Genomic DNA, 17,987 nt, shown 5'->3' with positions numbered 1-17,987 from the left:
GAAAGGGAGGAAAGGACAGAGAGGGGAAGGAGACAAAGGGAAAGGGAGGAGAGGACAGAGAGGGGAATGAGACAGAGGGAAAGGGAGGAGAGGACAGAGAGGGGAAGGAGACAGAAGGAAAGGGAGGACAGGACAGAGAGGGGAAGGAGACAAAGGGAAAGGGAGGAGAGGACAGAGAGGGGAATGAGACAGAGGGAAAGGGAGGAGAGGACAGAGAGGGGAAGGAGACAGAGGGAAAGGGAGGACAGGACAGAGAGGGGAAGGAGACAAAGGGAAAGGGAGGAGAGGACAGAGAGGGGAATGAGACAGAGGGAAAGGGAGGAGAGGACAGAGAGGGGAAGGAGACAGAGGCAAAGGGAGGAGAGGACAGAGAGGGGAAGGAGACAGAGGGAAAGGGAGGAGAGGACAGAGAGGGGAATGAGACAGAGGGAAAGGGAGGAGAGGACAGAGAGGGGAAGGAGACAGAGGCAAAGGGAGGAGAGGACAGAGAGGGGAAGGAGACAGAGGGAAAGGGAGGAGAGGACAGAGAGGGGAAGGAGACAGAGGGAAAGGGAGGAGAAGACAAAGAGGGGAAGGAGACAGAGGGAAAGGGAGGAGAGGGGAAGGAGAGAGAGGGAAAGGGAGGAGAGGACAGAGAGGGGAAGGAGAGAGAGAGAGAGAGAGAGAGAGAGAGGGAAAGGGAGGAGAGGACAGAGAGGGGAAGGAGAGAGAGAGAGGGAAAGGGAGGAGAAAACAGAGAGAGAAGGGTTTAGGGTTTAGCTGGGCTATAGAGTATTTAGCCCCATCTCTCTTTACTTCTCTTTGCCTCTCTCTCTACTACCCACCCACCCTCCCCTCTCTCTTTCTCTCTCTATATCTCTCCCTCACCCCCCTCTCCATCCCACCTCCAGGGCTAATCTGTGCTCAGCTAGTTTGCCCTCCAAAACCAGAATCACTTTGCTTCAGAAAAATCCTCAGTTTTTCAATGACCCACACAAGGGGGCAGACACACACACACACACATACACACACGCACACACACACACACACACACACACACACACACACACACACACACACACACACACACACACACACACACACACACACACACACACACACACACACACACACACACACACACACACACACACACACACACAGTCTCCCCACTAAAAGGGCTAGCAGCGATGGTCTGCTGCAGTGACTTGTCCTGTGGTAGTCTAATTATGGGCAGATCCCGAAAAACAGATAAAGAGTCTCTCTGTCTCTGAGGCCCCCAGTCAACCCCTACACACACACACACACACACACACATGCACACATGCACTAAAACACGCTTGCAGACAAGCACACAAACACACTCAAACGCACAAACAAATACAGACAGACCCAAACATGATCTGAGCGATATTGGTAACCATTTCACATCTTTTGTCGTTTGTCTGTTCAGCGTGTGTTTGATGTGTCATGTGCGCTGGTGATTATGATACCTTACCTTTTCACCGTCTTCGGAGGCGTGGGTTTGAGTTTGTCGAATTCATCCTTTTCAGAGAAAATTACAATGTTGTCTGAAAAAAAATATATAATCATTTATAAAATATACAAATTAGGATGTTTAATAAGTGACATAAACAACAAATACACTACAAGCAAAAGTATGTGGACACCTATTCGAACATCTCATTCCAAAATCATGGGTATTATTATGGAGTTGGTCCCCCCTTTGCTGCTATAACTGCCTCTACTCTTCTGGGAAGGCTTTCCACTAGATGTTAGAACATTGCTGCGGGGACTTGCTTCCATTCAGCCACAAGAGCATTAGTGAGGTCAGGCACTGATGTAGGGCGATTGGGCCTGGCTCACAGTCGGCGTTCCAATTCATCCCAAAAGTGTTTGATGGGGTTGAGGTCAAGGCTCTGTGCAGGCCAGTCAAGTTCTTCCACACTGATGTCGACAAACCATTTCTGTATGGACCTTGCTTTGCCATAAGGTTGGAAGCACAGAATCGTCTAGAATGTTGTCACTGGAACTAAGGGGCCTAGCCTGAAGCATGAAAAACAGCCCCAGACCATTATTCCTCCTCCACCAAACTTTACAGTTGGCACTATGCATTGGGGCAGGTAGCTTTCTTCTGGCAATCGTCAAACCCAGATTTGTCTGCCGGACTGCCACATGGTGAAGTGTGTTTCATCACTCCAGAGAACACGTTTACACTGCTCCAGAATCCAAGGGTGGCGAGCTTTACACCACTCCAGAGAACACGTTTACACTGCTCCAGAATCCAAGGGCGGCGAGCTTTACACCACTCCAGAGAACACGTTTACACTGCTCCAGAATCCAAGGGCGGCGAGCTTTACACCACTCCAGAGAACACGTTTACACTGCTCCAGAATCCAAGGGTGGCAAGCTTTACACCACTCCAGAGAACACGTTTACACTCCTCCAGAATCCAAGGGCGGCGAGCTTTACACCACTCCAGAGAACACGTTTACACTGCTCCAGAATCCAAGGGCGGCGAGCTTTACACCACTCCAGAGAACACGTTTACACTGCTCCAGAATCCAAGGGTGGCGAGCTTTACACCACTCCAGAGAACACGTTTACACTCCTCCAGAATCCAAGGGCGGCGAGCTTTACACCACTCCAGAGAACACGTTTACACTGCTCCAGAATCCAAGGTTGGCGAGCTTTACACCACTCCAGAGAACACGTTTACACTGCTCCAGAATCCAAGGGTGGCGAGCTTTACACCACTCCAGAGAACACGTTTACACTGCTCCAGAATCCAAGGGCGGCGAGCTTTACACCACTCCAGAGAACACGTTTACACTGCTCCAGAATCCAAGGGCGGCGAGCTTTACACCACTCCAGAGAACACGTTTACACTGCTCCAGAATCCAAGGGCGGCGAGCTTTACACCACTCCAGAGAACACGTTTACACTGCTCCAGAATCCAAGGGCGGCGAGCTTTACACCACTCCAGAGAACACGTTTACACTCCTCCAGAATCCAAGGGCGGCGAGCTTTACACCACTCCAGAGAACACGTTTACACTGCTCCAGAATCCAAGGGCGGCGAGCTTTACACCACTCCAGAGAACACGTTTACACTGCTCCAGAATCCAAGGGCGGCGAGCTTTACACCACTCCAGAGAACACGTTTACACTCCTCCAGAATCCAAGGGCGGCGAGCTTTACACCACTCCAGAGAACACGTTTACACTCCTCCAGAATCCAAGGGCGGCGAGCTTTACACTACTCCAGAGAACACGTTTACACTGCTCCAGAATCCAAGGGCGGCGAGCTTTACACCACTCCAGAGAACACGTTTACACTGCTCCAGAATCCAAGGATGGCGAGCTTTACACCACTCCAGAGAACACGTTTACACTGCTCCAGAATCCAAGGGCGGCAAGCTTTACACCACTCCAGAGAACACGTTTACACTGCTCCAGAATCCAAGGGCGGCAAGCTTTACACCACTCCAGAGAACACGTTTACACTGCTCCAGAATCCAAGGGCGGCGAGCTTTACACCACACCAGAGAACACGTTTACACTGCTCCAGAATCCAAGGGCGGCAAGCTTTACACCACTCCAGAGAACACGTTTACACTGCTCCAGAATCCAAGGGCAGCGAGCTTTACACCACTCCAGAGAACACGTTTACACTGCTCCAGAATCCAAGGGCGGCGAGCTTTACACCACTCCAGAGAACACGTTTACACTGCTCCAGAATCCAAGGGCGGCGAGCTTTACACCACTCCAGAGAACACGTTTACACTGCTCCAGAATCCAAGGGCGGCGAGCTTTACACCACTCCAGAGAACACGTTTACACTCCTCCAGAATCCAAGGTTGGCGAGCTTTACACCACTCCAGAGAACACGTTTACACTGCTCCAGAATCCAAGGGCGGCGAGCTTTACACCACTCCAGAGAACACGTTTACACTGCTCCAGAATCCAAGGGCGGCGAGCTTTACACCACTCCAGAGAACACGTTTACACTGCTCCAGAATCCAAGGGCGGCGAGCTTTACACCACTCCAGAGAACACGTTTACACTGCTCCAGAATCCAAGGGCGGCGAGCTTTACACCACACCAGAGAACACGTTTACACTGCTCCAGAATCCAAGGGCGGCGAGCTTTACACCACTCCAGAGAACACGTTTACACTGCTCCAGAATCCAAGTGCGGCGAGCTTTACACCACTCCAGAGAACACGTTTACACTCCTCCAGAATCCAAGGGCGGCGAGCTTTACACCACTCCAGAGAACACGTTTACACTGCTCCAGAATCCAAGGTTGGCGAGCTTTACACCACTCCAGAGAACACGTTTACACTGCTCCAGAATCCAAGGTTGGCGAGCTTTACACCACTCCAGCCGACGCTTGGCATTAGCATGGTGATTTTAGGCTTGTGTGCGACTGGTTGGCCATGGAAACCCATTTCATGAATCCCTCGACGAACAGTTATTGTGCTGACGTTGCTTCCAGAGGCAGTTTGGAACTCGGTAGTGAGTGTTGCAACCGAGGACAGACGATTTTTACGCGCTTCAGCACTCAGCGGTCCTGTTCTGTGAGCTTGTGTGGCCTACCACTTCACGGCTGAGCCCTTTCCACTTCACAATAACAACACTTACATTTTCCACAATGGGTGTGGCTGAAATAGCTGAATCCACTCATTTTGGAGGGGTGTCCACATACGTTTGTGTACATATAGTGTTTATAAAGATAACTTTATCCCATTACTCAACAATATGAAAGCAGATCTATTCAATTGAACAATCTCCCCATTAATCTTACAGATTCAGAATGAACGTCTTCAGAATGGCATGTTTTTACATGTATTAATACCAATTACTGCACCAAAGACATGGAATTGTATCAATCGCCATCCAAGGCTTTTACTTGTGACATAGTTCAATGCACTAAAGAGGAACATTGGGTGCATGTTGAAGATGCAGATGCTCATCTCCAGAATCTTTTTACCTGTCTATTTTCAAAGGATTGAGCTAAGAACATTTACAACTTTCTAGTTAAGAACACTCTAGAACCAATAACACTAAGTAAAACACAACCCTACGGAACGATCCTTGTATAGAGTTTCAGAACGCACCGGTAGATTGGTCCACATAGAAAATGAAAGGCATAAAAACCATAAACGATATGGTAATAGGATAATTGAACTGACCAATGTAGATATTTTCAAATACATGCAACTTACATGCAAAAGTTTCACATCACAACATTTGGATTTGACATATTTTGGACATCAGAGCAACCTTGAGGAAATCATATTTAAGTCCTAAAAGGATGTTCCTATGATAGGGAAGATATACAAAACCTTGCAGAGCGCATATCCAACTGACAATCTCATAAAGAAAAAAGGAACTATTGGAACCAAGACTTAAAAAGACCTGATGTTGAGACAAGATGGAGGGAAAGTTGGAGCATAACTAATGAAATTACAGTTAACTAAAATGTATGCTCAATCCAATATAAACTAATGTATAGAATGTATTATACACAAGAGACAATCCAGTGTATAATGTATAGAATGTATTATATACAAGAGACAATCCAGTGTATGATGTATAGAATGTATTATATACAAGAGACAATCCAGTGTATAATGTATAGAATGTATTATATACAAGAGACAATCCAGTGTATAATGTATAGAATGTATTATACAAGAGACAATCCAGTGTATGATGTATAGAATGTATTATACAAGAGACAATCCAGTGTATAATGTATAGAATGTATTATACAAGAGACAATCCAGTGTATAATGTATAGAATGTATTATATACAAGAGACAATCCAGTGTATGATGTATAGAATGTATTATACAAGAGACAATCCAGTGTATAATGTATAGAATGTATTATATACAAGAGACAATCCAGTGTATGATGTATAGAATGTATTATACAAGAGACAATCCAGTGTATAATGTATAGAATGTATTATACAAGAGACAATCCAGTGTATAATGTATAGAATGTAATTATACAAGAGATAAAATTATCTAATTCTACAGCACAATGATATCATGTCTTAAGTGTAAAACTAACAATGACTCAATAATAAAAGCTATGAAGTCCAAAAGTTATGGGCGGAGTGAAAAGGCTGTCAGAAGTATTACAACGTAAATTTAGTTTTACTCCGTCTGTCTGCATATTTCAAGACATGGCATATTTTATTTAATCTTTATTTAACTAGGCAAGTCAGGTAAGAACAAATACTTAATTACAATGACAGCCTACTCCGGCCAAAGCTGGGACAATTGTGCGCTTCACAATCACAGCCAGATGTGATACAGCCTGGATTCGAACTAGGTACTATAGTGACGCCTCTAGCACTGAGATGCAGAGTCTTAGATCGCTGCGCCACTAGGGAGCCCACACATGAGGGTGCAGTGAGATTCCTGATGGATTAATATTAAACATCAATAAAATCAATTTAGCCTCAGATAAATAATGAAACATTTGGTTCAATTTGGTTTAAATATGGCAAAAACAAAGTGTTGGAGAAGAAAGTAAAAGTGCAATATGTGCCATGTGAAAAAGCTAACGTTTCAGTTCCTTGCTCAGAACATGAGAACATATGAAAGCAGGTGGTTCCTTTTAACATGAGTCAGGTAAGAAGTTTTAGGTTGTAGTTATTATAGGAATTATAGGACTATTTCTCTCTATACCATTTGTATTTCATATACCTTTGACTGTTGGATGTTTTTATAGGCACTCTAGTATTGCCAGTGTAACAGTATAGCTTCCGTCCCTCTCCTCGCCCCTCCCTGGGCTCGAACCAGGAACACATCGACAACAGCCACCCTTGAAGCATTGTTAGCCATCGCTCCACAAAGGCTGTGGCCCTTGCAGAGCAACAACTGCTTCAAGGTCTCAGAGCGAGTGACGTCGCCAATTGAAACGCTATTAGCACGCACCCCACTAACTAGCTAGCCATTTCACATCGGTTACACCAGCCTAATCTCAGGAGTTGATAGGCTTGAAATCATAAACAGCTAAATTCTTGAAGCACAGCGAAGAGTTGCTGGCAAACCCACGAAAGTGCTGTTTGAATGAATGCTTACGAGCCTGCTGCTGTGCTGCCTACCACCGCTCAGTCAGACTGCTCTATCAAATATCAAATCATAGACTTAATTATAACATAATAACACACAGAAATACGAGCCTTATGTTATTAATATGGTCAATTCCGGAAACGATCATTTCGAAAACAAAACGTTTATTCTTTCAGTGAAATACGGAACCGTTCCGTATTTTATCTAACGGGTGGCATCCATAAGTCTAAATATTCCTGTTACATTGCACAACCTTCAATGTTATGTCATAATTACATAAAATTATAGCAAATTAGTTCGTAACGAGCCAGGCTGCCCAAACTGTTGCATATACTCTGACTCTGCTTGCAATGAACGCAAGAGAAGTGACACAATTTCCCTAGGTTAATATTGCCTGCTAACCTGGATTTCTTTTAACTAAATATTCAGGTTTAAAAATCTATACTTCTGTCTATTGATTTTATGAAAGGCATTGATGTTTATGGTTAGGTACATTCATGCAACAATTGTGCTTTTTTCGCAAATGCTCTTTTGTTAAATCATCCTCCGTTTGGCGAAGTTGGCTGTCTTTGTTATGAAGAAATAGTCTTCACACAGTTCACAACGAGCCAGGTGGCCCAAACTGCTGCATATACCTGGACTCGGTTGCACAGAACGCAAAAGAAGTGACAATTTCCATAGTTAAAAGAAATTCATGTTAGCAGGTAATATTAACTCAATATGCAGGTTTTAAAAAATATACTTGTGTATTTTTTTTTAAGCAAGGCGTTGATGTTTATGGTTAGGTACAAATTGGTGCAACGACAGTACTTTTTTCGCGAATGCCTTGTTAAATGACCTGTTTGGCGAAGTAGGCTATGATATCCTTGTCTCATCGCGCACTAGCGGCTCCTGTGGCGGGCCGGGCGCAGTGCGTGCTAACCAGGTCACCAGGTGCACGTTGTTTCCTCCGAAACATTGGTGCGGCTGGCTTCCGGGTTGGATGCGCGCTGTGTTAAGAAGCAGTGCGGCTTGGTTGGGTTGTGTTTCTGAGGACGCATGGCTTTCGACCTTTGTCTCTCCCGAGCCCGTACGGGAGTTGTAGCAATGAGAAAAGATAGTAACTACTAACAATTGGATACCACGAAATTGGGGAGAAAACGGGGGTAAAATTCATAAAAAATAAAAATAAATAACCAGGGGAACAGAGGTCCCATTATTTTCAAATAACAGAACTGTAGTGTTCGAATGCAATCACATGTTTAAAGCCTGTAAATGTCTTGCACTGCCAGCCTAGATAGTGTATGCCTCAGAGACGTCAGACCTACACTCATAGTTCCCAGCTCTACCGGAGATGTGAATCATAGAGAGTTACGAAACAGCTACTCAATACACACAGACATGCGTGTACACACACTTTTCCCAATACATAAACACACACATACAGTATGCTTTCACCAATACACGTAAAACATATAAACATACTGTACATTCAGTTTCGTGAATAAAACACTTTTGTTTGATTCTTAATTTGCAAGCCTAAACAGGTTGATTTCTACACCTAAAGGACTGTATGTATAACTATTACCATACCAGAGGTAAAATGGTAGGCCTACAGTTTGTGAGACGCCAGTAGGTGTATTATTGTCAGGTAGAATGTGGTTAACATTCTAGTTAGTGGGAGGGGAACACTGACAGCCTAGAACTAGGGCCACAGTCTAATCTAAACATTCCACCATGCTACGCTCAATCAGTGTCAAACCCACAGACACCAGGCATGACAGACAGCCACCACGGATGAGAATGCCTTTATGTTAGTTATAGACTAGACTATAGATTAAGTCTGAGGCCCCAGCGGTTACTATACATTATGTTAGTTATAGATTAGACTATAGATTAAGTCTGAGGCCCCAGCCACTACTATACATTATGTTAGTTATAGACTAGACTATAGATTAAGTCTGAGGCCCCAGCGGTTACTATACATTATGTTAGTTATAGATTAGACTATAGATTAAGTCTGAGGCCCCAGCCGCTACTATACATTATGTTAGTTATAGACTAGACTATAGATTAAGTCTGAGGCCCCAGCCGCTACTATACATTATGTTAGTTATAGACTAGACTATAGATTAAGCCTGAGGCCCAAGCCGGTACTATACATTATGTTAGTTATAGACTAGACTATAGATTAAGTCTGAGGCCCCAGCCGCTACTATACATTATGTTAGTTATAGACTATAGATTAAGTCTGAGGCCCCAGCCGCTACTATACATTATGTTAGTTATAGACTAGACTATAGATTAAGCCTGAGGCCCAAGCCGGTACTATACATTATGTTAGTTATAGACTATAGATTAAGCCTGAGGCCCCAGCCGGTACTATACATTATGTTAGTTATAGACTATAGATTAAGCCTGAGGCCCCAGCCGGTACTATACATTATGTTAGTTATAGACTATAGATTAAGCCTGAGGCCCCAGCCGCTACTATACATTATGTTAGTTATAGACTAGACTATAGATTAAGCCTGAGGCCCCAGCCGCTACTATACATTATGTTAGTTATAGACTATAGATTAAGCCTGAGGCCCCAGCCGCTACTATACATTATGTTAGTTATAGACTAGACTATAGATTAAGCCTGAGGCCCCAGCCGGTACTATACATTATGTTAGTTATAGACTAGACTATAGATTAAGCCTGAGGCCCCAGCCGGTACTATACATTATGTTAGTTATAGACTATAGATTAAGTCTGAGGCCCCAGCCGGTACTATACATTATGTTAGTTATAGACTAGACTATAGATTAAGTCTGAGGCCCCAGCCGCTACTATACATTATGTTAGTTATAGACTATAGATTAAGCCTGAGGCCCCAGCCGCTACTATACATTATGTTAGTTATAGACTAGACTATAGATTAAGCCTGAGGCCCCAGCCGGTACTATACATTATGTTAGTTATAGACTAGACTATAGATTAAGCCTGAGGCCCCAGCCGGTACTATACATTATGTTAGTTATAGACTATAGATTAAGTCTGAGGCCCCAGCCGGTACTATACATTATGTTAGTTATAGACTATAGATTAAGCCTGAGGCCCCAGCCGGTACTATACATTATGTTAGTTATAGACTATAGATTAAGCCTGAGGCCCCAGCCGGTACTATACATTATGTTAGTTATAGATTATAGATTAAGCCTGAGGCCCCAGCCGCTACTATACATTATGTTAGTTATAGACTATAGATTAAGCCTGAGGCCCCAGCCGCTACTATACATTATGTTAGTTATAGACTAGACTATAGATTAAGCCTGAGGCCCCAGCCGCTACTATACATTATGTTAGTTATAGACTATAGATTAAGCCTGAGGCCCTAGCCGGTACTATACATTATGTTAGTTATAGACTATAGATTAAGCCTGAGGCCCCAGCCGCTACTATACATTATGTTAGTTATAGACTAGACTATAGATTAAGCCTGAGGCCCCAGCCGGTACTATACATTATGTTAGTTATAGACTAGACTATAGATTAAGCCTGAGGCCCCAGCCGGTACTATACATTATGTTAGTTATAGACTATAGATTAAGTCTGAGGCCCCAGCCGGTACTATACATTATGTTAGTTATAGACTATAGATTAAGCTTGAGGCCCCAGCCGCTATTATACATTATGTTAGTTATAGATTATAGATTAAGCCTGAGGCCCCAGCCGGTACTATACATTATGTTAGTTATAGATTATAGATTAAGCCTGAGGCCCCAGCCGCTACTATACATTATGTTAGTTATAGACTATAGATTAAGCCTGAGGCCCTAGCCGGTACTATACATTATGTTAGTTATAGACTATAGATTAAGTCTGAGGCCCCAGCCGCTACTATACATTATGTTAGTTATAGACTAGACTGCAGATTAAGCCTGAGGCCCCAGCCGCTACTATACATTATGTTAGTTATAGACTATAGATTAAGCCTGAGGCCCCAGCCGGTACTATACATTATGTTAGTTATAGACTAGACTATAGATTAAGCCTGAGGCCCCAGCCACTACTATACATTATGTTAGTTATAGACTATAGATTAAGCCTGAGGCCCCAGCCGCTACTATACATTATGTTAGTTATAGACTAGACTGCAGATTAAGCCTGAGGCCCCAGCCGCTACTATACATTATGTTAGTTATAGACTATAGATTAAGCCTGAGGCCCCAGCCGGTACTATACATTATGTTAGTTATAGACTAGACTATAGATTAAGCCTGAGGCCCCAGCCACTACTATACATTATGTTAGTTATAGACTATAGATTAAGCCTGAGGCCCCAGCCGCTACTATACATTATGTTAGTTATAGACTAGACTGCAGATTAAGCCCGAGGCCCCAGCCACTACTATACATTATGTTAGTTGACTGTCATGTGGTTTTCTGTTCCCTGAGGTATCATTTTGTAAAGCTGTGTTGTAGTGTCTCACCTGGAACATCTTTCTTGTCCTCCTGTTTGTTGGTCTGAGCCTCCACAGCCTTCACCACCTGACCTGAGCAGCACGCTGCACATGGAGAGAGAGAGCGTTTAGTAACTGTGCACACTGATGTCCCATTTAACACAGGGAGGGAACCCAACTGAAACAGTGTGTGTATGTGAGTGTGTGTGATTGTTACCCTGTCCGCTGGGCTTGGCTTTGAGGATGTAGAACATGATAATGAGGACGATGGCGATGGCCATGATGAAGATGGTTGACATGGCAATGATGAGAGCGGTTGCTAGGTGACCCTGTCCTGTGGCGTCTTTGTGAGGGTGAGGGAACATGGTAGTACTGCTGGTTGAGACACTGGGGACTTTGGTAAGCATGCCTGGAACACACAGATACTACACAGTTACTACACAGATACTACACAGGTAATTAATCTAAGGGTAGCCATGTCCCTCATGATGTCTTACCCCTCAGGGGTGTGTGCTTAGTCCCCTCCTGTACTCCCTGTTCACCCAAGTTTACCGAAAACACAACGATGGTAGGCCTGATCACTAGCTAGCTAACATTAGCGTTAGCCACCTAGCTAACTTTAGCCACAACAAATTGGAATTTGTAACATATCATACATTTAGCAAATTCGTAACATATTGTATGTTTAGCAAATTGGTAACATCATATGAATTGTAATTCGTAAACATATCATGATGGACTTCCACAAATTAACACAAACTATATGAGACGTAACATATCATACTAAATGGAGTGTCTCGGATTTACGTACAGAATAATACAAAATGCTCTGAGACCACATTGTTCCTACAGTGAGACATCAGAATAGACCAAGGCTTTCAACCCTACAGACAGACGTCAGAATAGACCAAGGCTTTCAACCCTACAGACAGACGTCAGAATAGACCAAGGCTTTCAACCCTACAGACAGACATCAGAATAGACCAAGGCTTTCAACCCTACAGACAGACGTCAGAATAGACCAAGGCTTTCAACCCTACAGACAGACGTCAGAATAGACCAAGGCTTTCAACCCTACTGACAGACGTCAGAACAGACCAAGGCTTTCAACCGTACTGACAGACGTCAGAATAGACCAAGGCTTTCAACCCTACTGACAGACGTCAGAATAGACCAAGGCTTTCAACCCTACAGACAGACGTCATCTCCTCTAAAGCTTTTGGACATCTTTATGCTGCTTCAGACTTTATTTTTTCACTGATCAGATCAGACTGACGAGGTCTATCATTGTATGAGACTGCTGCAGTTACATTAGACAAACCTGGGTTCAAAGTTTAAATGGTGCTAAACAGAGGCTAGACAGAGGTGGTATAGATATGTATAGATGCATATAGCCTGGAGAGATGGTATGACAGGCTGCTGTTGAAGAGAAGACCCAGTGCATGTGGAAACATGTTAATCATCTTTTTCATGCCCTCCAAACTTTTTAATTATCCCACCGCGCCATGCTGGGAGCTAGCTGGGCTCAGCGGTAACACACACACACAAACACACACGCACGCACACTGAGCTGGAAGCCGGAGTAATTGACAGATTACTTGGCGAGTGCTAGCCTGTCTTGACCCTGAGCTAGTAACTCTATGCTTCAACTACATATTTCAAGACTTCATTTAAAACAGTTAATTAAAATGTACCCTCACACGTCCCCTCCCTCCCTCTCTTCCTCCCTAACTCACTCCCTGCCTGGAAGAAAGAATTAGACACTTGTTAAAACGTTTGTGTTTGTTGGTATACACTCATCTGTCCTCCTCCCTCCTTCCCTCTCTCTCTCCCATCCTCCTCATAGCAGCTTCCAATCTGTTTGAGTGTTTGAGGTTTTCATATTTCACAACACAGTCATTCAAATTACACATATATATTAATTTCCGGTCAAAACAATGTGCCAGTGAGTGTTGGTTTGAGCGACGGACACAAAAACAATTCCTGGGTTTGAGCATTACCATGAGGAAACAGTTCCAGACGCTGGCGAGTTAACATCATGCTGCCTCGCCCTGTCTGTCTGTCTGTCTGTCTGTCCCGTCCCGTCCGTCCGTCCGTCCGTCCGTCTGTCTGTGTTCATTAACTGGTCACAGCCCTAACTCGCCTGACCTTACAGTGATCGCTCTCCGTCCCTCTCTGACTGTGATTCTGTGAAACAGTGCATTTGTGTTGTAGAAGTAGTCAAGTATAGTAGAACGTACACTCTTTAGTGTTGCGCGGTGCGTTCTGACACGAGTGACAGACCATCCCATACAGGTTCCTGGGCCGGTTCTCCTGGATGTAATACCTGACAGAAAGGAAACACAGAGAGAACCTTTAGAGAACAATACTGATACAGTACCTAGTATTGTCTTCTTATATACAGAGATGTTAGATATATTGTGAATATGTACGTATTTGACAGGAGAAGTGTCACAATAATAGCTGAGGTGAAAAGGCTGAACTGACTGCTGTATTGATGCCCAGAGGGGAAGGAGTGATACTGTATACCATTAGGTTAGATAAGGTATTATATAGCCCTGAGCTGTGACAGAGGACGAGAGGGGAAGCTGCTTCAGAGCGTGGCGTCCTCCAGGCCTCTAGGGCAGAGAGGCTATCATTAATCAGAGATGACTATTAAACCAAATTCAATCAAACACCAACACCCGATCTCCAGGTTAGAGCACCGACAAAAGCATTAAACGTGAGATGAATAAAACCTAGAGGAATTTGGTGAGTATTTTGATTCCATCACAGCAGCGGTCAGACAGTGTTCAGTATTCCTGCCCCCAATACAGTACAGCTGAAAGAGAGTATATATTAAAGCAGCCAGTAATGTTATGCTAAAACACTCCCGTCTGTATATTGACTTTAAACTCAATTGAAACCAGAGAATGCCTTTGAGGTGGTCCAGCCACTGAATGATATCATATGGTGGAAAGGGAGGAAAGGGGTAGAGAGAGAGAGAGAGGGAGAAGGAGAGAGATCAGACCTTTAAATCAGTCCTGTAACAGTTTATATCTTCTCCTGCCTCCATGTTGGTGGGTGACCAGATGGCAGCTGGGTAATTGAGGCTGGTAGCGTGGCCAATGGAGGGTTAGCCTAGGCTGTGTGTGTGATATGGGAGTTGTGCGGGAGAAATGTCCTATGGGGTGGTCCTGTCTTATCAATGACACTCTGATAGTGTGAGAGTGTGTAGGCTTGTGTGTATATGTGTATATGTATGTGTCTGTATGTGTGTACATACCCGGGTAAGCAGGGTCCACAGTCTGCGTCACTGTCTGGTGTCCCAGGTGTGAGTACTGTAGCGCGGTACAGACCTTCACAGTCCTTATGTCTCCTGCAGATCTCATACTTCCCCTTTGAGTACTTCCCCGCAGGACAAGACACACACACAAAGTTCTCATCCTTAGTCCCATAGCCACAGTTCTGCAACAAAACACACATAAACAATGTTAGACATGTGTTATGCATGTGTTGTGCTCACATACACATACACATACACACACACACACACACACACACACACACATACACTGCACTTGAAACGAGTGGTGCTGTTCATAGACCTGTGTGTTAGTGTATATACTATTGCTGCCTTCTGTGTTCTGCTGAGCCCAGCCTAGATCTGACAGTCTGAGACTAAAGATGTGAAATGTGATCGCTAACAAGAACAGGAGTCATTCTGAACGGATCTTTGTGTAGTTTGTCTACAGATGTAGGATCTTCATTTGATCACCCTGTTGTAGGATCATTTGCAATTCAGGAAATGTAAAATGTATAGTGTATTTAAGTTTTAAAAAGGTTTATGAAAGTTTGTAATTTCCACGAATGATGCATCAACCACCACAAAAATGGCTCAAGTTAAGATCCTACATCTGTAGTGTGTGTGTGTGTGCGTGTGCGTGTGCGTGTGTGTGTGTGTGTGTGTGTGTGTGCGTGCGCATGCGTGCAGCCTAGTAGATGTGGGGAGGGAGTGGAAATGTATGTTCTAGTATAGAATGAGGATGTTCTAGACTGATGCACTACTCTCAGGGGGGAGGGGGTGGGGAATCTGTGACAACAACCAATACTCTACACAGTCTGACAGACAGGCAGGTAGGTGTCTGACGTATCTTTATTAAAACTGTTAACGCCAAGATGCTGCCTGTCCTACAGACTACAGAAACACTATATTCACTTCAACTTCCTACTTTATTGGCTTGTCCAATATAGCCACTGTGACATCTGATAAAAACTGGATTAAATTATCAGTAGGATTCTGTCAGGATGGATCAACCCAGTGTCAGATCTCCTGGCTGACTTTACTTCTGTTGGTTCATATAAACCTTCTCCAGACTCTCCAGATCAAATTGATTTCCAGTCTCCATAGTTGTGGTAAACCAGTGTGTATCACTGCAGTAAAATGATCTGCTCTATCAGATCACAGCAGATCTGTGTGGGAGTTGAAAGAGTCCTGTTTGATGTGTGTGTGTGTGTGTGTGTGTGTGTGTGTGTGTGTGTGTGTGTGTGTGTGTGTGTGTGTGTGTGTGTGTGTGTGTGTGTTTAGGGGGGGGGGGGGGATTCTCAGGTGGGTGTAGATTATCCCAGTGATTATAAGGAGACAGAGGGAAAGCACAGGGCAAGATTACAGACTAACGACTACTACTGATCACAGATGAGAGATGGGAACAGAGCTGAATGCCTGGTTAGTTATGATGTTGATGCTCTGTTTGATAAGTCCTTACATAAATAGACAATCATGAGCAATGATAGGCTTACTTGTCAAGGTCACATTATAGTCATTTTCTGTAATTAGATAGGAGAGTTGAATAACTATCACTTAACCTTAGAAGGTTAATGAACAACAGACTATTCAAACAGTTAGACATGTGTTAGGATTGTTGTTTAGATTAAGAGGAGAAGGCGTGCACCTGTTGGAGTTGTTCTGTGTAGTTGTGTGAAGTTGTGTGTGTGTGTGTGTGTGTGTGTGTATGTGTGTGTATGAGGTGTGTCTCCTCCATATTAAGGCCCAGTGAGCTGCTGCCTGCTGTGCTTTTTGGTTTGACCGGGGCACTGATGAATCATGGTTACTGACAGACTACTGTACCATTCTTACCCACGGGGCTTCAATATTTGGAAAAAAATCTAAATGGTGTGACAAACCGTGAAAATTGTTCATTCCCCTTTATGAATCTGAACAGGCTTACAGTGGTAACTCTCTCTGAGCTGGGAGGTGTACAGATGTAGGCTCTTAATTTGATAACTCTTTTGTTGCGGAGAATGCAAACTTGGAAATGCATACTTTTAATGTATTTGAGTTTTAAAAAGGCTTCTAAAGTTTCTAATTTCCGATTTGCCCTAATGAAAAATGTATCAACCCCTACAAAAATGGTTTCCTACTGTAGAAAATTGGCTCAAATTAAGATCATACATACAGTGCCTTGCGAAAGTATTCGGCCCCCTTGAACTTTGCGAGCTTTTGCCACATTTCAGGCTTCAAACATAAAGATATAAAACTGTATTTGTTTGTGAAGAATCAACAACAAGTGGGACACAATCATGAAGTGGAACGACATTTATTGGATATTTCAAACTTTTTTAACAAATCAAAAACTGAAAAATTGGGCGTGCAAAATTATTCAGCCCCCTTAAGTTAATACTTTGTAGCGCCACCTTTTGCTGCGATTACAGCTGTAAGTTGCTTGGGGTATGTCTCTATCAGTTTTGCACATCGAGAGACTGACATTTTTTCCCATTCCTCCTTGCAAAACAGCTCGAGCTCAGTGAGGTTGGATGGAGAGCATTTGTGAACAGCGGTTTTCAGTTCTTTCCACAGATTCTCGATTGGATTCAGGTCTGGACTTTGACTTGGCCATTCTAACACCTGGATATGTTTATTTTTGAACCATTCCATTGTAGATTTTGCTTTATGTTTTGGATCATTGTCTTGTTGGAAGACAAATCTCCGTCCCAGTCTCAGGTCTTTTGCAGACTCCATCAGGTTTTCTTCCAGAATGGTCCTGTATTTGGCTCCATCCATCTTCCCATCAATTTTAACCATCTTCCCTGTCCCTGCTGAAGAAAAGCAGGCCCAAACCATGATGCTGCCAACACCATGTTTGACAGTGGGGATAGTGTGTTCAGCTGTGTTGCTTTTACGCCAAACATAACGTTTTGCATTGTTGCCAAAAAGTTCAATTTTGGTTTCATCTGACCAGAGCACCTTCTTCCACATGTTTGGTGTGTCTCCCAGGTGGCTTGTGGCAAACTTTAAACAACACTTTTTATGGATATCTTTAAGAAATGGCTTTCTTCTTGCCACTCTTCCATAAAGGCCAGATTTGTGCAATATACGACTGATTGTTGTCCTATGGACAGAATCTCTCACCTCAGCTGTAGATCTCTGCAGTTCATCCAGAGTGATCATGGGCCTCTTGGCTGCATCTCTGATCAGTCTTCTCCTTGTATGAGCTGAAAGTTTAGAGAG

At 43.7% G+C, this 17,987-nt stretch overlaps 1 protein-coding gene across 1 annotated transcript in view; it reads right to left on the bottom strand.

Annotated features, from left to right (window-relative positions):
* LOC110520359 (tumor necrosis factor receptor superfamily member EDAR) overlaps positions 1-17,987 on the bottom strand; it is a 62,063-nt gene that overhangs the window by 3,704 nt on the left and 40,372 nt on the right. The window contains exons 4-8 of the mRNA XM_036974891.2: positions 14,766-14,947; positions 13,741-13,826; positions 11,718-11,909; positions 11,531-11,605; positions 1,478-1,550 (exon numbers count right to left, since the gene is read on the bottom strand). Of these exons, the coding sequence (XP_036830786.1) occupies positions 1,478-1,550; positions 11,531-11,605; positions 11,718-11,909; positions 13,741-13,826; positions 14,766-14,947 (608 nt within the window). The remainder of the gene's footprint in view (positions 1-1,477; positions 1,551-11,530; positions 11,606-11,717; positions 11,910-13,740; positions 13,827-14,765; positions 14,948-17,987) is intronic.

This window comes from Oncorhynchus mykiss, chromosome 3 (assembly GCF_057628025.1).
Source record: "Oncorhynchus mykiss isolate SJ-2025 chromosome 3, ASM5762802v1, whole genome shotgun sequence".
NCBI lineage: Eukaryota > Metazoa > Chordata > Actinopteri > Salmoniformes > Salmonidae > Oncorhynchus > Oncorhynchus mykiss.
The sequence above is the reverse complement of the archived record's forward strand: the minus strand, read 5'-3'. Positions and strand labels throughout refer to the sequence as shown.